Genomic DNA, 21,905 nt, shown 5'->3' with positions numbered 1-21,905 from the left:
AATATTTTGTTAAATATATGTCATCTTTTGTTACATGCCTAGACTGTGTAATGATCTAGGCATGTAACAAAATATCATGTCTAGGCATGTAACAAAATATCACATGTACACCATAAATATTTGTATCAATTAAAAAATCACCACTATTAGTCTTCACATTAGCACAGTGTCCAGTGAATGCACCCATTACTAAGTGAATGAATTAATGAATGAATGAATAAATGAATAAATTTGTGAGATAGCCTCTCAAGTAACAACTTTAGCTATGTTTTTTTCTCATCGATATAAATATTTCCACTACTGCATAGTGATTGGATGTCCACTGTGTACAAAGCATCATTGTAGAAATAATGGAGAATCATAAAAGAGGGTCCCTGAATTCAACACATATTTATTTTGCTTTGTATTTTTTCCATATGTCTGGCATTTTGCAGGTTGTGGAAAGAAAAAAATATATACATACTGTTTATTAAAGCAAGAGGACAAACAGAAGCATGACAAAAATTAAAGCATTACTAATTCTTAGTTTTGAGGCTCTCTTCATTTTACCCTGTAAATCAGTAAATGTCTTCTTAACATTCTCCAATTCCTGAATTAGTATGGAGCAATACAGCAATATATATATTATGTGTGTGTATCTGTGTGTGTGAGTATATATATGTGTGTGTGTGTGTGTGTGTGTATATATATTTCAAAAAAACTACGGGGACTGGAAATGAAAGCAATGTATTCAACATTAGAATAAAAGAAAGAAGAAAAAATTAGGATTCTGGCTCTTACAACATAGTCCCTTCCTTAATCTTTCAATCTCCATGTTGACCCAGGTCAAAATGGCCCATCTACTCTCTTCCATGTGCCACAGCATCCCCAAAGTCAGGACTGTTGTCTCTACTACTAAGGTCTGAAATACCCATGCTGCTCCTCTCTTCTTTATCCTTTGGCCCCCTGTATCCATAAAAAATGTCAGGCTGGTCTTTTTCAGGTTGGTTATTTCTTCCTTTGTGGAACATTTAGTGCTAAATCCTTCTATTTCCACTTAATGACCTCCACTGACTCAATGACACTTGAGCAAGAGCTCTCAAGCCTCATGGCGTGTGGCTCTATCATCATCTGTGCCTCAAAGTGCCTCAGAAATTCTAATTTCAGGGTCATGACATATTGCACTACACCAATTCTTCAGAGTTTTCTGTGTGTCCTGTGGTTCTCAAGTCACACAATTGCAAGGACCACTGGTTGAACTTTTAGTCCACATATGTCTTGCTTCTGCAAATAAATCATAACCTCCTTGTAAGCAAGAACCAGGTAAGCAAGAACCAGGTATTGTTTTACATCTCACTGTGTTTAACACAATGTTAGAAACATACCAAATGCTCAAAATATTTGTGAATTGTTTATTTCATTGAGAGGTAAACAACAATAAATGACTCACTGACTTTTAATTTGGGACAGTGGAATACATTTATTGATCCGGAAGCATTTCACACTAAGATCTTCTTATGCCTAAGGTTAGGCAACTTTGACAGCATTGATTTTTAAAATCCTATCAGCCAGTCAATCAGCAACTTTTCCTAAACACTTACTGGTGCTACTAGCCAATTTTCTAGAGAATTATTAATTTAGCAAATTATGGTTTGAATAAAATAAACATGGTATTTCCTGGTATTCTGAAGAACATACACTATCCTGTCAAACTTTCTGCAAAGATAGAAAGGTTCTCCATGCCATCCAAACAGTAAGCATTAGCTGTACATGGCTACTGAGTGCTCGAAATGCAACTAGTACAACTGAAAAACTGAATTTTAATATTGATTAATTTAAATTGAAATAGCCCTATGTGGCTAGTTGCTGCTGTAGAATTGAACACTGCAGCTCAAACTAAAGAAGCAAATAGGAGAATATAAAAATATTTACCTATGAATTGATATAAATATGCTATTTTATGAATTATCATAGTTCCTAAGACCTTAGCAATTATGCAATTTTAGCCAAATTTTATATCATTTTAAAGTTCAAGCTAGTCCCCAAACTTTACATAAAAAATTCATTCAGTGGTAGATCCGTCTGTACTAGATGCTATGTGAGAGTTATTCACAAATACTCAGAAGTCAACTTCCAAGAAAAATGCTGAATTACCTAAAAACTTAAGAAAAAAAAATGGTAGCAATTTGCCAGTAAGTTCTCCTGTGATCTTTGATATCTTTAAATCAAAAGAGTTTCTATACCCTTTCCTTTTCAGAATTTTAGAGGTTTTAGAAAGTCTTTGCCCCAAAATGTCATAAAAATGTTATCGTTCTGTAAGTATTCCATTATGTTAAAAAGAAGGTTGAAAAGCATTGCTCTACCCTAATACTATAAAAGAATTAGAAAATGATATAAATAGTTACATCAGAAAATATCAATATGAAAATAAAATTACGTCTTACACTGGTGAAGTCTGTATCAGCTAGGACATTTTATGGTACAGTATCGAGAACTTTTTAAAATAGGGGTAGGGGAATATATTGGCTTATGAAATTGACAAATTGAGAGATGGAACTAACTTTAGGCAAAGCTTGATTTAGTACCAAAAATAAGGCTTTCTTCTGTGCCTGTGCTCTATATTTCACTGCAGTACTTTCATTCTTAAATTTCACACATTTGTCTCCCAGCAACTACAGGTGCTCCCAGAACGTCCAGAGCATCCCCAGACCTCACATCCTCACACTACCCCCTTCAACTGCTTATTCAGACAGTTTATGCTGATTGTTTGGTGTTCCAAGTATACACGTGCACACACACACACATATGTACATGTATATATAATAAATATATATAAACTTACATATATAATTTACATACATAAAGATATATATCTCTTTATTTCCAAGATGTCAATTAGACAGTAGAATAAACTTAGAAATGAAGACTAGAATTTTCTTTAAAATGGAATGGAACAGATTTTAAAATACCAAGGGCATCACATCCAGTAACAATAAAATTACAAAATTTTTGTTTCACTGTGCATGTGTATGGGTGAGTATATATTTACTGGACCAAATAGAAAAAAAGCTTCCTGCTAAAGTCAAAAGTTTATTAGGGTTGGGCATGATGGCTTACGTCTATAATCCCAACTCTTTGTGAGTCTGAGGCAGGAGGATCACTTGAGACCAGGAATTTGAGACTAGCCTGGGCAACATAGTGAGACGCCGTCTCTACAAAAAGAAATTAAAAATTTGCCAAGTGTGATGGTGCATGCCTGTAGTCTTAGCTACTTGGGAGGCTGAGATGGAAGAATTACTTGAACCTAGGAGGTCGAGGCTGCATGAGTCATAACCACTGCACTCCAGCCTAGGCGACAGAGTGAGACCCTGTTTCAAAAAAAATAATAATAATTTATCTGATATGAGCATACTTAGCCACTGCTCCAAGTGCTGGAGAGCAATCGTGAGCAACTTATAAAACCATGAAACAGCATGATAAAATGTGTAAGTTATTCAAATGCACTGATAAAACCAAAGAATAGGGCAGGAGTGGTGTGTACTGCTCGGTAAGAATGGAGAAGATAGAAGCCAGACGAAGGCTCTTATCTTAGAGGTAATGGGAGCCACATAAAGGTTTGGTTTTAAGCAGGTGAATAAGCACTGTAGATTGATATATTTCTCAGGCAGTGGAGAGAATGAATTGGAGGGCAATAATGTGAGTCAAAAGATCAGTTAATAGCAAAAAGACTAATGCAGTGGTCCAAGCAAAAGATGTCCAGGGCATGATGTGTTAGGAAGTTATCATGAGAGGTAGAGTCCACATAGCTTTATGAATCATCAAATATAGGGACTGAAAGAAAAAAAGAATATAAGACAACATACAAGCCTCAGTATAGAGCGACTGGGAAGACAGTGTTCCAATCACTAAGATGGGAACACATCTAAAGGCAAAAGATTTTGAAGCAGAGATGAGTAACAGATTCAGTTTTTAGTATGCTTACTTTAGCATCTGAATAGGACATTCAGATTAACGTGTTGTTAACAGCACAAATGAACTCAGAACTGAGCTTCTGGTTGGGATCCAGACAGCAGGAAACCATCAACAATGTGGCAGAAGAACATGTAAGAAGAGGACCAGGGACAAAAGACTACAGGTCACTCACATCATAGGGGTAGGCAGAGGGAAATGAGTCTGCAAAGAGCAAAGGAAATGGTCAAAGAGATGGAGAGAACAGGATTCAACTAAATACCTACAGAGAGATCGAACTATATGAGAGCTGAAAAGAATCCACTGGATTTGGCAACAAGGAGGTTATTCGGTGATAATTTGCAGTGCCATGGTCAGGAGCTTTATTACAATGGGTTGAATGGTAACATGAAGGTGTGTGTTTGGAGACAATAAACACAGGGGATTTGTGTGTCACTATGTGAGTATGTATGTGTTTTAGGAGCTTCAGTGTGAAAAAAAGCAGTGAAAAAGGGATGCTAAGACAATGGGAGGGTTGTTTTATTTCATTTGTTTTGGGGTTTTTCTTTTTTATATGAGAGAAACGTAGCCATGTTTACAGGTTGGGAAGAAGCAGCTGCGAGCGAAAAACAAATTGAAAGACAAGAGAAAATGAAAAGAAAAGAGAACACATGGTTCCATAGGTGACATGATCCCACAGGTTCCAAAGAGCACATGGTTCCGTAGATGACATGGTTCCATAGGTTCCAAAAAGCACATGGTTCCATAGGTGACATGATCCCACAGGTTCCAAAAAGCACATGGTTCCATAGGTGACACGGTTCCACAGGTTCCAAGTAGCACATGGTTCCATAGGTGACATGATCCCACAGGTTCCAAAGAGCACATAGTTCCATAGCAGACTTGTGCTTTTGGATCCAAAGCCCAAGTGGAGGTCTGTCTGAACCAGCACTATCCTGTCAAACTTTCTGCAAAGACAGAAAGGTTCTCCATGCCATCCAAACAATAACCGTTAGCTGTACATGGCTACTGAGTACTTGAAATGCAACTAGTACAGCTGAAAAACTGAATTTTAATATTGATTAAATGTAAATAGCCCTGTGTGGCTAGTGGCTGTAGAACTGAACACTGCAGCCCAAACTAAAGAAGCAAACAGGAAGCTGAGAGCCCATCAATCCTGGGGACAAAGGCTGGAGTTTTTCATGCCTGGTAGTCTCATGTAGAAAGGAAGTCTGATCAGCAGGGAGGCAGAGGAGGGGTGGCAGGGTGGGACCCTCGAGGGAAGCAGTTAGGCTTGGAAGGGACACAAAGGAAAGGATGGCAAAGAACTGACCAGAGCAACTAAAAGCACAACATAGTAGAACTGAGGACACATCTGAGACTAGAGACCACAAATGTATGGCAGACACTATAGGAACAACTAAGGCAGGCACTGGCTTGAAGAAAGGTCATGAGGCCAAAGGCCAGAAGTGTAACAAGTGTAACAAGAGGCTGTTGACATAAAACAGTATGCCACGGAGAGAGAGAAAGCAAAACCGTGTGTCCAGGAGGAAAGGAAGGGGCAAAAGACCAAAGTCACAATCAGGTCAAAACATTGATGTAAAGAATAAATGAGCAAGAGAGGCCAGGCACGGTGGCTCACACCTGTAATCCCAGCACTTTGGGAGGGCGGGGTGGGCAGATCATGAGGTCAGGAGATCGAGATCATTCTGGCTAACACGGTGAAACCCATCACCCCCCGGTCTCTAGTAAAAATACAAAAAGATTACCCGGGCATGGTGGCGGGAGCCTGTAGTCCCAGCTACCGGGGAGGCTGAGGCAGAAGAATGGCGTGAACCTGGGAGGCGGAGCTTGCAGTGAGCCAGCGCCACTACACTCCAGCCTGGGCGACAGAGCCAGACTCCGTCTCAAAAAATAAAAATAATAAATAAAAATGAACAAGAGACAGCAGGAGAGGACAGAAATATAGGACTGTATTAGTCTGTACTCACACTGCTATAAAGAACTATGTGAGACTGAGTAATCTATAAAGAAGAGAGGTTTAATTGGCTCATGGTTCTGCAGGCTGTACAGGAAGCATGACTGGGGATCCCTCAGGAAACTTAAAATCACAGCGGAAGGCGAAGAGGAAAGAGGGACGTTCTACATGACTGCAGCAGCAGAAAAAGAATAAAGGGGGATACTTTTAAACAACCAGATTTCATGAGAACTCTGTCACTAGACAGCACCAGGGGATGGTGCCAAACCATCAGAAACCACCCCTATGATCCAATCACCTCCCACCAGCCCAGCCTCCAATATTGGGTATTACAGTCTTACATGAGATTTGGTGGGGACATAGAGCCAAACCTTATCAAGGACCCATGGGGATTGCAGAAGTTCTATGAAATGGCAGGGTATATGGCAAATCCTGACTAGCTCAGAAGAGACAGGCAAGAGGACTTAGAAGTGAGTTTGGATAGTGGTTTTGATGGATATTGGGGTAACTTATGATGGTGGCAGGACTTTGAGAGTGAAAACCAGAAAAAAAAAAAAAAATATATATATATATATATATATGAGATACCATACACACACATATATACACACACACATATATACAGTATATATTATAGGAAAGCTGACCAATTATCCGCAAAGATGATCCACTCCCAAAGGGAAGGGTCAGGTTGGTGCCATAATCAAATTCCCAGCTTTTAAGAGCGTCCATTTGGTTTCTCTAGGAACTTTTGTTGTATTTCTTTTCCTTCAAAGAGGCAGAGAAAATAACCATGTTTTCGACTGTCGGTGTTATAAAATTAGGTCGCAGCTTTTGTAGCTATTAAATGCAATTATATTATTCAAAGGGACATTTCATTTTCCACGTGCACAGTTCTCTCTATTTTGGAATTGTCTCCTCTAGTTACTGAACTTAATAAGCTTAAATGCCCCCATATGTACAGAAAGGGTTCAGTATTATCCATATTGTGAGGCTGTATGACATCATTGTATCCAAGCCCTTTCATGCTCATTTTACAAAGACTAGCACTTTCTCACTTTCTTTCTCTCTCTCCTTCTCTCTTTCACTTCATGACATTAATGGCAAAAACTAGAAACTTACATTTTCTCCCTTCTCCTACAGCATCAATATTGCCCACATGCATGTGCACGCCCACACATTCACCCATGGGAATATTTTCCAGATACAGCTTTTGCAACTATCACAAAGTTAATAAATCCAATATTAAACAGTGCCTAATTTTTTTACTATAAATATTTCTACTTTCACATAGGTATTAATCTAATCTGTTTAGGTGCTTTAGACATGGATGTTTTTAATAATAATGATAATTGGTACCAAATTACTTAAACTGTATTTTTTGCTGCTTTCAAGTACTTATACTCCCCCCTGTGGCAATTTGATGACAAAAACAAAAACAAATGAAACAGAAAAAAACAGGATCCTGAAGACAGAATCATAGTTCATAAATCATTCACAAGTTCAAAATAATGGTATGTTTCTTGCTAGAAAAAGGCTGTCAATACAAACTGTCATGATATTCTTTTTTTTTTTTTTTAATGTAATCTGCATAGTACATGACCGTGAAAACTACTGAACTAAATGCTAATACACAGCAAATGTGCTAAGGTAGAAATTTCGTATATAAAAATATTTAGAGATGAACTAAAAGGACAGTTTTATTTTACTTTAACGAACATTTATTGAGTGCTTAGTCTCTGACAAGCATTGTTCTAGATGCTTTAGGATTTCTTGTTATTTAATCCTTGCAAATTGTCCCAACAATTCTATGAAATCTTATTATCTCCAGGTTAACAGAAGCAGAGCCTTAGAGACATTAAGTAGTTTGCTTAATGTCATGCATTAAGCCATATTAACATTTAATCATATTATTAAATAGAGAAATAGAGAAAAAAATATCTCCTGAAATGGTGAAAAAGAGAAATACAAAGTACAGCAAATTCTATATTCAGATCAATTTTATGATATATCTATTTCTAAAACATTCTGAATCAAGATAAAAATTAGGCCTCACTCAATCCAAAATGGCTAATTTTATGAAATGCTTTAAATTATAAAATTAGCTTATTTTAAGTGACAAAATTTCACACTAGAATGTCAAGTTACAATTGTTAAAAATCTTGTTTAATCAATTAAATATAAGCCAAGTTTATGTGGGCAGGTTTTATTCTTAAGATCTTGAAAACGGCTGGGCGCGGTGGCTCACACCTGTAATCCCAGCACTTTGGGAGGCCGAGGCAGGCGGATCACGAGGTCAGGAGATCGAGACCATCTTGGCTGACACAGTGAAACCCCGTCTCTACTAAAAATACAAAAAATTAGCCGGTGGTGGTGGCGGGCGCCTGTAGTCCCAGCTACTCAAGGAGGCTGAGGCAGGAGAATGGCGTGAACCCGGGAGGCGGAGCTTGCAGTGAGCCGAGATCACACCACTGCACTCCAGCCTGGGCGACAGAGCAAGACTCCGTCTCAAAAAAAAAAAAAAAAAGATCTTGAAAACAAAGTATAAACTCCAGTTTTTTTTTGTTTGTTTTTGTTTTCAATGATGTACTAGCATCTTCCCCACCTCACTGCACCTTTGCTTTTCTGGACCCAGCTTGGTGGAATATTCGGCTGCCAGAAACAGTACAACAGGAGTATTTCCCTACCACCAGCAATGCCAGGAAAAATAAGGAAGGCCAAGCAAAATGACCCCCTGCAACACTTCACTAAAGGATGCCAGGCGATGTAGTTATGACATAAATACATTTGTTGAGTTGCTTCTGCCTTGTGGTCTCCTGCCCTCAGATGCAGAGTGTGAGAATTTCCCTCCTCCTTGGTGCTTATAATAGACAAAATGGCTTCCAAATGGTCGTTTCTGCTCAACATAAGGTCATTTTCCCTTCTTGGAAAGTTGAATATGATGCATGAGAAAGACAGGAGTTTGGACTTCTTGAGTTCACTTTAGATGAAGGCCAGACTTCAGCATGTAAAATGAGAACACATGAGAGAAAAGTGGTCCCACCACACTGTGGGTGCCCCCTCTGGGGGCTGCTTCAGAAGCTGACCAGAAGAAACCAGCTTGACCCATGAGGGATGGTCCTGCCTCAAAGGCAATCAAAGCCAATCAGGGCTAGGATACATTTGACGGTGGCAGTGCTCAGCCCTACTGCAAAGCAACATTGGTTCAAAGTCCATCTGAAGCTGGACTGAAAGTTTGCTTGCTTACCTTCTGAGCTGAAAGCAAATAGTTGGAGCCTCACGAATCAGTCATATACGGAAACAGCAGGGAAAACCACAATCAAGAAGAACCAACATAGAAACATTAGAAATGATAAAAATGCCACAAAAGATTCAGTTGGACAAAATAAGTTTTTATCATCTGTATGTGACAAATAGCTTAATACTGATGCTATTTCCAGACATTAGCAAGTCAATGGTTACATGAAATGTAATCCTGTAGCTGTAACTTTCACACAAATGTGCAGGTCAGTAAGAAAATTCCCTCATTGTAACCCCACCATTCCTAGACAACCTCAATCTCTCTGCCATGTGTAGTTATGACAATCGCATTCCATTAACAACATGAACCTAGTTATGATTCAAATCAAATCCTTCCATGGCTGAAGAAGAGAGGGAGAAAGCTGTAAACTTGAAACGCAAAGCATATCCAGTTTGAGAAAAGTGCATTTTCAGTTAAGGCAAGTTCATAAAATAAATATCAATAACATGGCAGGACATGTTTATTAGGGGAAACTCGTGAAAAACCTATGTTGATAGTAGACATTGCTTTAGTGCTGATGGTTTGTCCCAGACTCTGTCATGATATTTATTCCCACGGGTAGCTTATCAGTGAATGATGCAATTATTCAAGAAGACCTTCATGATGTTTGTGGTTGGTCCCGGAATCAGCCTAAACAAGACTGCACAGCGTTAGACTGAACACTTTCAGTGTGGGCTGAGGCTGACATCAGAGCAGAGCACACCCTGATATTAAGCCTCCCAAAGCATACCCATCATCTTACTCATTTTTTCCTTTTTTAGCTGCATCAGTTAGTTAGTGGATAAGAACATATCTTTCTACATAGCAAAGTCACAAAAATCTTGTTAAAAAAAAAAAAAAGCAAATCTAAGCCCAAGCCCAAGTTTCTGTACTAATACAGATCAGTAGGCATTCTCTTTCTACTTCATGTTTATCTCAGACTACAGCACAATACAATACTGCCAGTTAGCCCACAGGTATTTTATATATCTTCTAGGGTGTGTTCTGTAAGAGTTTAAGATCTGAGATAACTATCTTAAGGACACACAATGTTCAGAGATCACTGTATATAGAATGTAAACAAAAGAAGCTGTGAAGTTTGGAAGAAAAGGCAAGGGGTGTTCTCTTCAGAAGAACTGAAATCAACTTCACTTGTCCCTTCTCCACCTCTAACCAGGCTTGTGTATGTTAGCATTACTGGACTTCAATTTTCTCACTTGCAATATGGGTAGAATAATATCTAATGGGATTGTTATGATAATGAAGTAAGATGGTATCCGTGAAAGGGCTTTGTAAATTAAAAATTTCTACATAAACTAAAAAGAATGCAGTCAAAATTTTGAGTATCTATTTTAGGCACCCAGATAGAGCTCTAAGAAGCATTCCTGCTAAATTGATCAGATAAAAGTGCCATTGTGCATTCTAACGTCAAATTAAACAATGCATTAGTTGACTTTTACTTCAAATCTGATGATGTCAGGATTTTAAATAGAATGTGGTTTTTCTTCATATGTGGTGAAAGTTCTGACTGAGAAGATAAGATACCTTCCCAAAAAGCCTTATCCAGGTGCTCAGATTTTAATATATGATTCCCATAGGCATGATTATTTAAAGATTTACACACAGGAAAATGTTTAGAAACTCTTTGGATGATTTCAACAACTTGGTTTTTAGCATTCTAGACCATACTGGCTACCAAGTTTGCTTTTAATTTGAAAACTTATTGTCACCATCATGGCAACACAGTTCACATTACAAAATGAAATGAAAGAAAACTGTCAACCCAAATATATGTAAAGGGTTAAAGTCTGTAGCATCACATTAAGTAAAATACCACCTTGGTTTCCAAGAAATACAAATCCAAAGAAAACATGATGGATACAGGCAATCACAATTTTTAGTTGTTTCTTTATTATTTGCATACCATATTCTTATTAGTGATATTCTTATTAGTGATAAGTTACACATTTTTCACTGAAGAAAGGAAGACTGTTAGGAACTCCCTAACCCTCCCCACCCTCCAAAAATAAATGAAATCTATGAACATATAATGGAGACGAAGGGAGTAGATGCTATCAGGTGACAAAAATAAACTGAGCACAGAATTTTGTTTTAGGTAACCTGAAAACCATGATTAAAATGCATGCCCACATTACCATCAAAATGACAATATAAGGGATATAAGAAGCACAAGACAAATTTAAAAGTTTCATTTGTGGCCCGGCTCAGGGGCTCATGCCTGTAATCCTAGCACTTTGGGAGGCTAAGATGGGCTGATCTCTTGAGCTCAGGAGTTCAAGACCAGCCTGGGCAACATGGCAGAACGCCATCTCTACAAGAAAAAAAATTTTTTTAATTAGCTGGACATGGTGGTGTACACCTGTAGTCCCAGCTATCCCAGCTACTCAGGAGGCTGAGGTGGGAAGATCACTTGAGCCCAGGAGGCAGCGGTTGCAATAAGCCAAGATCATGGCACTGTACTCCACCCTGGGAGACAGAGCCAGACCCTATTCCAAAAAAGAAAAAAGAAAAAAAAAAGGTTTTCATTTGTTAAATGTCTCTATCAATCCTGAACATCTAATCTAAAAAAATAAATAAATAAGAGGTAGGATTTGATTTTCTCTGAGCTCTCACCTAGTTTTCACACTTTAAAACCCATGCAGAGTTGGACACTGTTATAAAATCAAACTGTGATGGACTTTTACAGTCAATCTGAGTTGGGCTTAGTTTTAAGAGCAAGGAAGAGCCATTGAAGAATGGAAGAGAAGGGCAATTTTAAAACTCTAATACATTTATGAAAGTGCTTTCATAAATATTGTCTCCTTGAGCTGTACATTAACTATGAACAGGTGGGAAATTTCAGGCTGAGAAAGAGTGAGTGTCTTCCCTGAGGTCACTGGCAAGCAAATGGCAGGTACGGAGCTCACACCTTCACCTCCTAGCCAGTCCTGTGGGCTCTACCTAATGGTATCCCAGGGAGTTTGAAGTTGTGAGAAGGGACCTCAGGCCTCTTGGCCAGAGGTGGGAGCACATTTCCAAGGATGAATGATGGGGCCTGGTTTAATCTGCACCCCTTTCCCACCCCACAGCAGAATCTCTAGGAATACATTCATGTATATTTCACACTAGTCCTTTCAAAATATTTATCCTTTCACTTACTTCTATTATCTGGGATAAGATAGCTAGTCCCAATTCTCTCTTCCTCCTAAACCTATTGATTGGGTGTCCCCAAATCACACATCTTAAGGAATGCTTATTTCCTCTGTTTTGCATTCCCACTCACTTAAATATCACCTTAAGTATCACCAAGGGGATGCTTCACATTCAGCCTTGATGAAGCAAGGGGCTATAAGTACTCCTGGTTGCTAAACGGTGATGAATTTGAGATTCCCACCCAGGCTCATTCCTACCTAGCAGCATCCTCATCCTCTGTCACTATCTTAGATGAACAGAAGCTGACTAGAGGCAATTGCAGGATTCTAAGTAAACTCTTTTTTTTTTTTTTTTAAGAGTCTAATTAACAGAATAAGTGAGACAAACAGTAAGTTGAAGGGATATCGTCTTAAAAAACAAAACTTCTTTTCCTTTCTCACCCCTCTGGCCTCCAGCTCCATGCACAAGCGAGGAACAGGCAAACATAAAACACAAACCACATGCAACGGCCTTGATTGCCTTCTGACAAATTACCTTTGCGTTAGAAAATGTCCTAAGAAAGTCAGAGAACTAATTATAAGGAGGAAAAGGAATGAAGGTAATGAATGTAATTTAGATAGTAAACATCCGCGTTTGTCTTCCCCCCCACCATGAACTCCCAGCGAGTACGCCCTCTCCTTAACCCTCATTTTAAGCAAACAGGAGGTCATGTAAGCCAAACCAGGGTCCCTGAAGATTTCAGAATAATGTTTATTACTATTGTACAAAAAGCTTCTGGAATACCATTTTTTTTTTTTTTGGTAGGATTAATTTACATTATTGAATTCGAGGCAAGCTAGAAACATCGGAAATCTCTCCCGACCCACCGTAAGGACAAATGGCTCACTGTCCACATGCCCATATACGGCCAGACTTCCTATAAGGCAGACAGCTCTGTGTATGCATTGCGTATGGGTCTTGGCTCTGAGTCACATTCCTCCCGTATGTTTCCCTGGGAGCTTTGATTTCCGCTTTGAGGGCTGGCACTAACTCCTACTTGCTCTTATAAGAAAATGTCTACAACTAAAAGTTGAAAATGTGCAAGATTCTTTCTTTAAGTACACAAACACTCCAGCCCTGGCCACTTTTCTGTAGTCCTGCCAGGTTTTCTCTGTGACTGATACCTGATCAAGAAACCTTTTTTTTTTTTAGGGAGGAAAAAACAACAAAAAACATAAGGGAAGGAATGTAGTACATCCACAGCTGAACATCTTACAAGACTTAACCAAACGACCGGTACAAATGATGCCCTAGTAGACACATACACATACCTTATATAGCTTGGTAAACAGGACTCAGTGGCCAGCTTAGTTAATTCCTCATTTTACCACGAGGAAAAAATGCTCTCTAAAAAGCATTTGCTAGATAAATACTTGCTTACAAGTCAAAATTAGTGCATCTTAACCATTTTGCACACAAATTCAAAGACCTTTTTCTCCCAACTCTGACCTGCTGTCAATCAAAAGGACTGAGGTAAGTCAAAGTTGGACGAAGTTATAAGAAGCCACTATTTCCCACTTTACCGCCCAGGTACACGCAAACATTTGCTGAGTCATTTATAATAGTGCAAGAATTCAGATCCCATGGCATGATTAAGGATGGAGTGTCAGCCTTTCCCTTTGAGTTTCCTGGCATTTGATGGTCCATATCACAATAAAAACATACTTCTGAGTCTGTGAATGTCTTGGGTGTCTTCTCTCATTCTCTCTCTCTCTGGGTGTGTGTGCATGTGTGTGTCTGTCTGTCTCTGTGTCACTTTCTTAATAATAATCTTTTATTTTAACTCCTTCAAAAAGAGTTTTCATCATAAAGCCTCAACCTAACCTGATAATGCACAGAACCTTTTTCTATCCCGAAATTTCATAAGTTCTATATATTTCAATAGGCTTATTTTCTCTTAAGCAACATTAAAATCATCTATTTGGAACTGACTATAGATTTTTTTGAGACTTCGAAGGACTATGAGAATTTTACAGTAAAACCAAATTCTTTCTCTTGACATTTTTAACAACAGAGCAGAATGGTAATATACTTACTATATACAGACAAGGAAGAAAAAAATCAAGAAAGACAAAACAATAAAGCACCTATTCCCTGAGAATTTTCATCTACTCAGCCCTCACTGAACCCTATTAAATTAAAAAAATTATGATTACCTCCATTTTTAAAATGAAAATGGGAATATGGCTCCTACGTGTGACTTCCCTGAGATCTGTGAAAGGCAGTTCCAAGAATACAACCTAGGTCATCCAACTATAACCCAGTACAACAATTTATCCCCTCCATGAATGAGTCTCCCTGCTGCATAAGTGAAGATGTTGGTGGTAGCTTTCAGACTTTCCTGAGGATTCAGAAATTCCCCAACCTTTCTCCCATCTACTTCATTCTGCAAGTTAGGTGAGCTCACCACCAAGCCCACATCCCACCTTAGGTGAGACTTGTACTGCACATCCCTACCCTTCCCCAGCCACCACACCTTTCCAACCATTAGTGGTAGATGTAATTGGGGGTTTAGGTCTTGAAAGGTTTCACTGTGGCTTCCCACATATTTTGGACTTTTAAAATCATCCACAAGGGAAGAAAAAGTTGAGGGCCAAGTTGCCTTTAATACACATGTGGCTATTAAGTTAACTTGGAATGTTCCTTCTTTAAATAGGAACTCTTAGGCCTCTTCTTTTTGAGGAATGCTTGGAAAGGACATTAAACAACAATGATGAAAATTCTTCCTGAGCTTCAGAGGGCACCCCCGCCCCTTTGCTGGCCATTCACACTACTGACATGCAACTACACTGTACAACATGTGGTTGGCTTAATGAGGTAATTGTGCACAGATGATATGCTCTGTGCTGAAGTTGGAGTGGTTATATTTCTTCTTGGCTATTTTTCAATAGAATGTACTGAAACTTTAAAAATTTGATCAGCTTAAACAGGCTGTTTTCAAATGATAAATCTATGATACGTTGTTTCTAAAGCTGATCTTTGCACCAGAAACAGATATGCTTATCTTGAACCCATGCTCTGAAGCATCAACAACTTAAAGGAATCTACACATTGGTAACACCAATGTCAAATGATGCGGTATTACAGAATACGAAAATGGTATGGCCCTAGAATCACTCTCTTTATATAAAATGGGAACTGGAGTTATTAACAAAAAGCCACTAAACAACATAGATTCCTAATGAAAGCACAGTGAACTAATTGGGTCCTTAGTGAAGCTAAGTAGCACTATATTAAGAAATGGAGATATGCTTAGGTTTATTGGCCATATTCGACATCTGCACACACCAAGGGAGAATAAAACCTATTCTTTCCTTGTCCTGACCTCACTCCCTCAGGCTGCACGCTCCTTGGGTAATGAGAAGTCAAGTAATGAGAAGTCACAATCACTATTCATAGATGTGTGGGGAGTCACTAAAAATATATTATTCACTGTCAATCTTAGTTTATATCCAGATACAATGGGGTACACTGCTCTTGTTATGGAATCAGGCTCTTATTTTAACAAGACAAACCAAATCCAATCCACATTTGAAGATTATAGGTTTTAATATAAGAAAATGCACTCACTTCTCAAAGACTCTAGTGAAGCTGTGTTTAAATGCCCCTAGGTGAACCCCCTTTGAATCCCAGTGTTCCCACCCTGAGACCCAGAGCCCCCACCTACCCAACAAAGAATCATTTGCTCTGATAGAACAATGGATCCATTTTTCTGGAATCATTCATGGCCACTCGGCCCTTGTCCTTCCCTACATAAAATTCCTACACATATTAAGAGAAAACTAAGCAAGAGTTCTGGAAATCTGCTCCAGGAGACTGCATCCTGAGTCAGACCCTGGGCTTTGTTCTCTTTTTTGTCCCAAACCCGTTACCTCAAGTGACAAAGGATCAAATCTCAAATATAGAACTCAGGGTTTTACAGGTAGGCATCTTGAGGATTTCAAATGGTCAAAAGCAACTCACTCCTTTTCTGCTCTTTGAAGAGTTTCAAGAGCCTATAGCCTCTAAAACGGAATCATTGCTAAGGAAGGGGGAGAAATCTTTTCGAATTTTTTAGGAATTCCTGCTGTTTGCCTCTTCAGCTACCTACTTCCTAAAAAGGATGTATGTCAGTGGATAGAACAGGGCACATTTATTCGAAAAAGAAATGATATAAGAAATAATTGCCAGTGTGTTTTTAAATGATATGAATCAAGAGTGGTGCGAAGAGGATGGGGTAAAAAAATTCTATTTGGTGCTGGAAATACTGTGCTTTTTTTTTCTTTCTCTCTCTCTTTTTTTTTTTTTTTTTTTCTGTGAGTTGGAGTGTGCCAGCTTTTTCAGACGGAGGAATGCTGAGTGTCAAGGGGTCAGGATCAATCCGGTGTGAGTTGATGAGGCAGGAAGGTGGGGAGGAATGCGAGGAATGTCCCTGTTTGTGTAGGACTCCATTCAGCTCATTGGCGAGCCGCGGCCGCCTGGAGCGTATAAAAGCCTCGGGCCGCCCGCCCCAGCCTCACACAACAACTCTTCCCCGCTGAGAGGAGGCAGCCAGTGCGACTCCACCCTCCAGCTCGACGGCAGCCGCCCCGGCCGACAACCCCGAGAGGACAGCCCAGCGCGTCCCGGTCCCCACCTCCGACCACCGCCAGCGCTCCCGGCCTCGCCGCTACCCGCTCGCCGCCACCGCGCCCTCAGTTCCTCACGCAGCGCCAACCATGACCGCCGCCGGCGTGGGCCCCGTCCGCGTCGCCTTCGTGCTCTTCCTCGCCTTCTGCAGCCGGGTAAGCGCCGGGAGCTCCCGCTGCGGCCGGCGGCTGCCAGGGAGGGACTCGGGGCCGGCCGGGGAGGGCGTGCCAGCCGACCGAGCGCCGCTAACCGCTCGGTCCTCTCCGCAGCCGGCCTTCGGCCAGAACTGCAGCGGGCCGTGCCGATGCCCGGCCGAGCCGGCGCCGCGCTGCCCGGCGGGCGTGAGCCTCGTGCTGGACGGTTGCGGCTGCTGCCGCGTCTGCGCCAAGCAGCTGGGCGAGCTGTGCACCGAGCGCGACCCCTGCGACCCGCACAAGGGCCTCTTCTGCGACTTCGGCTCCCCGGCCAACCGCAAGATCGGCGTGTGCACCGGTAAGACCCGCAGCCCCCGCTGCTAGGTGTCCGGCCGCCTCCTCCCTCACGCCCACCCGCCCGCTGGAAAAAGAAACTGCTAGTACTGAGTTTCTTTCATCAGCTGCTGCCAGCCCGCCCCCTGCAGCCCAGATCCCAACTCGCATCTCTGACACTGGATGTGAGAGCGCCCCAATGCCTGACCTCTGCATCCACCACCCCTCTCTTCCCTTCCGCTTCTCCAGCCAAAGATGGTGCTCCCTGCATCTTCGGTGGCACGGTGTACCGCAGCGGAGAGTCCTTCCAGAGCAGCTGCAAGTACCAGTGCACGTGCCTGGACGGGGCGGTGGGCTGCATGCCCCTGTGCAGCATGGACGTTCGCCTGCCCAGCCCTGACTGCCCCTTCCCGAGGAGGGTCAAGCTGCCCGGGAAATGCTGCGAGGAGTGGGTGTGTGACGAGCCCAAGGACCAAACCGTGGTTGGGCCTGCCCTCGCGGGTGAGTCGAGTCTTCCTCTAAGTCAGGGTCGTGATTCTCTCCCAGGGAGGGAGTCCTAATTGTGCCAAGTGAAGGGGGTAAATATCTTATCCAGGCGTTTTACATGGTGTTTTTGTGCTCTGCTCTCGCAGCTTACCGACTGGAAGACACGTTTGGCCCAGACCCAACTATGATTAGAGCCAACTGCCTGGTCCAGACCACAGAGTGGAGCGCCTGTTCCAAGACCTGTGGGATGGGCATCTCCACCCGGGTTACCAATGACAACGCCTCTTGCAGGCTAGAGAAGCAGAGCCGCCTGTGCATGGTCAGGCCTTGCGAAGCTGACCTGGAAGAGAACATTAAGGTACATGTTCTGCTCCTACTAACTATTTTTCACAGGAAAAACAGTGGATAGGACCCAACTTAGGGCTCTTGCCACCCTTGTTAGTATAAGTCCGTTATCTCCAAAACTATCTAGCCATTGAGCTGTTTTGCTGGAATGAGAGCTTGTGTAATAGCAACCACCAGTTTTCCACTACGAAATCTTCCGCAGGGTTAGTTAATTCAAGACATTCCAAGAGAGGCCCTGGCTATTTTTGGACATAACAAATGAGACTCAAACTTCCTCCCCTCAAAATATAAACAGAAGACTAAAAACACAGAGGGTTGAAGAAAGCCACTCCCCTTGTAGAGTTGTTGATTTTTTTTTTCCTCTTTCTTTTCCCTTGTCTATCTTAGAAGGGCAAAAAGTGCATCCGTACCCCCAAAATCTCCAAGCCTATCAAGTTTGAGCTTTCTGGCTGCACCAGCGTGAAGACATACCGAGCTAAATTCTGCGGAGTATGTACCGACGGCCGATGCTGCACCCCCCACAGAACCACCACCCTGCCGGTGGAGTTCAAGTGCCCTGACGGCGAGGTCATGAAGAAGAACATGATGTTCATCAAGACCTGTGCCTGCCATTACAACTGTCCCGGAGACAATGACATCTTTGAGTCGCTGTACTACAGGAAGATGTACGGAGACATGGCGTGAAGCCAGAGTGAGAGACACTAACTCATTAGACTGGAACTTGAAATGATTCACATCTCATTTTTATGTAAAAATGATTTCAGTAGCACAAGTTATTTAAATCTGTTTTTCCAACTGGGGGAAAAGATTCCGACCCAATTCAAAACATTGTGCCATGTCAAACAAAGAGTCTATCAACCCCAGACACTGGTTCGAAGAATGTTAAGACTTGACAGTGGAACTGCATTAGTACACAGCACCAGAATGTATATTAAGGTGCGACTTTAGGAGCAGTGGGAGGGTACCAACAGAAAGGTTGGTATCATCAGTTAGCATCTTATACGAGTAATGTGCCTGCTATTTGAAGTGTAATTGAGAAGGAAAATTTTAGCGTGCTCACTGACATGCCTGTAGCCCCAGTGACAGCTAGGATGTGCATTCTCCAGCCATCAAGAGATTGAGTCAAGTTGTTCCTTAAGTCAGAACAGCAGATTCAGCTCTGACATTCTGATTCGAATGACACTGTTCAGGAATCGGAATCCTGTCGATTAGACTGGACAGCTTGTGGCAAGTGAATTTGCCTGTAACAAGCCACATTTTTAAAAATTTATATTGTAAATATTGTGTGCGTGTGTGTGTGTGTGTATATATATATATATATGTACAGTTACCTAAGTTAATTTAAAGTTGTTTGTGCCTTTTTATTTTTGTTTTTAATGCTTTGATATTTCAATGTTAGCCTCAATTTCTGAACACCATAGGTAGAATGTAAAGCTTGTCTGATCATTCAAAGCGTGAAATGGATACTTATATGGAAATTCTGCTCAGATAGAATGACAGTCCGTCAAAACAGATTGTTTGCAAAGGTGAGGCATTAGTGTCCTTGGAAGGCTGATTTCTAGGTAGGAAATGTGGTAGCCTCACTTTTAATCAACAAATGGCCTTTATTAAAAACCAAGCGGCTCTATATAGCTGATCAGTTTTCTCATCTGGAAGCATTTGTTTCTACTTTGATATGACTGTTTTCCGGACAGTTTATTTGTTGAGAGTGTGACCAAAAGTTACATGTTTGCACCTTTCTAGTTGAAAATAAAGTATATATTTTTTCTATAAATGGCTTGGTTATTCATTTATCCTTCTAAACATTTCTGAGTTTTCTTGAGCATAAATAGGAAGTTCTAGTTAATCTAAGGTAATTCACCAATAGTTTTCTAGATTTTTTTATTGTTCTATATATTAATAAATTGATTATTCCATAGAATTTTTATGTAAACATACTTCACACTGAATCAAGTATCAGACTTGCAGGTACAAACACCACATTGACTACACAGTCATTTTTTTTTAACAAAAAAATGTGTTGTCTTCACAGAACTTTATAGACATTTTAAATTCAGTTCTGTCTAGATTACTTCAGTCTCCATTAACCCTGTTGTATTATACTTGGTCCTTTTGGCATTTAGTACCTCTCTGGCCATTATAGGTTAATTTCCAACCCTTCACATCACAAACTAGTCTGTGTGCCTTGCATGTAGAAAATGTTTAAATTTTTTTAAAAAATTTTATGCTCTAGGTCTATTTCTGAACCTCATTACCTGGCTGTTAAATCTGAAAATTATGAAATGAAGTCCTCATTTAAATGGAGCTATGTCATAAGTCTTGTTTTGTATAATTCTGTTTTCAGTTGCCATGATAACCATGATAAATAGATGGCATAAATAGAAAAGGGAGGATGAGCAAATCTGCCATTCATTAACATTAATAGAAATTTGTTTTGAAAGTAATTCCTCCATTTGCCCAAGTCTTTGACTTTATCAGACCTCCAGATTAATGGATCCTAATTTACCAAGTGGTTTATACATGAGAAAAAGGAATTGTTCAAGAACACTGGTGTGGAAACAATATTGTACCTACCCAGGTAGGTTTTTACTAAAGAGTGAACCAAAGTGAATGGTAAACAAAAGAAATACACCAAAGGCAACTAGAATCTTCTCCACATGAGAGTAGTTGGAGATTCTAGGGGAAAAATGGATTGCAGACAGACTAACTTTTCCCAAGGTAATCAGCAACGTTGTAGTGCCAGTGTCATTTGGACAGACAAAAATACACCTGAAAATAAAGACTAGCTCTACAAACAAATGTCCACACCACAAACCAAAGGGAAAACTTCCCGTGTTCAGAATGTGAAGAGAATTTATGGTCAAAGCATGGGGCTTTAAGGATACACCCACATCTGCATATAGCAGTGCTGCTGGGAGCAGCACCCCACCTCCCCAAATAAATGCACACGTACACATACACATAGGCATGCACACAGAGTACACTGTTAGTCCACACTTCCTCTCTGTCAATTCCTAACTGCAAAGATGAAGGGCCATGCATGATGAACAAGCCTGACTGTGCTGAATGAGAGCTTTCTGGAAACATAGAAGTAGCAGGAAAAGCATAGATTTCACAGTTTCCAAATACCCACATTAAAAAAAAGAGTCACTAGATTGCAAAACAAAAGTCCCACAGGCAATATTTATAAGAAAATTAGATGGCAATGCACACTTTCACCCCCCAAATATCAGAGGTAGGGAGTGCCAAATCATCAACCACCATAAGATCTGCACTGTGTCAGCACATGTGTGAGAAAAGCAGAGAAACAACAAGGTATCTGATGCTTCTGAGAACCCGAGAGCTCTCAAACAGCCAGCAGGTAGTCACTAGATATATAGAAAGCCAGGCTGAGAGCAGGTTGTTGAACCTAGTAGGGGTTTGGCCTAGCACTCCAACAAAACTTGCAAGCCAGGGCTCCCTCCCAGGAGAAGACCCCCACACTCTTGGAAGTGGAATCTAAATTGAGCAGGTCACCAGACAGACGTTTCTCAAAAGAAGACACACAAATGGCCAAAAGTATATGAAAAAATGTTCGACATTACTAACCATCAGAGAAATGCAAATCAAAACCACAATGAGC

At 40.7% G+C, this 21,905-nt stretch overlaps 1 protein-coding gene across 1 annotated transcript; it reads left to right on the top strand.

Annotated features, from left to right (window-relative positions):
* The first annotated feature begins 16,874 nt into the window (after positions 1 to 16,874).
* Positions 16,875 to 20,057, top strand: CCN2 (cellular communication network factor 2). Its single transcript, XM_023230593.2, has 5 exons — positions 16,875 to 17,140; positions 17,255 to 17,477; positions 17,702 to 17,953; positions 18,085 to 18,296; positions 18,671 to 20,057. The coding sequence occupies exons 1-5, from the start codon at positions 17,075 to 17,077 to the stop codon at positions 18,965 to 18,967; spliced, it is 1,050 nt and encodes a 349-aa protein (XP_023086361.1). The 5' UTR covers positions 16,875 to 17,074; the 3' UTR covers positions 18,968 to 20,057.
* Positions 20,058 to 21,905: the final 1,848 nt, after the last annotated feature.

Source organism: Piliocolobus tephrosceles, chromosome 5 (genome assembly GCF_002776525.5).
Source record: "Piliocolobus tephrosceles isolate RC106 chromosome 5, ASM277652v3, whole genome shotgun sequence".
Lineage (NCBI taxonomy): Eukaryota > Metazoa > Chordata > Mammalia > Primates > Cercopithecidae > Piliocolobus > Piliocolobus tephrosceles.
This window is presented reverse-complemented; position numbering and strand designations above follow the sequence as displayed.

What these genes read in the sequence shown, in the direction of transcription:
- CCN2 (XM_023230593.2), top strand. Translation starts at nt 17,075, where the DNA reads ATGACCGCCGCCGGCGTGGGCCCCGTCCGCGTCGCCTTCGTGCTCTTC. An exon ending in TCCTCGCCTTCTGCAGCCGG is followed by an intron (nt 17,141 to 17,254) that starts GTAAGCGCCGGG and finishes TCCTCTCCGCAG; the next exon opens with CCGGCCTTCGGCCAGAACTG. An exon ending in ACCTGGAAGAGAACATTAAG is followed by an intron (nt 18,297 to 18,670) that starts GTACATGTTCTG and finishes TGTCTATCTTAG; the next exon opens with AAGGGCAAAAAGTGCATCCG.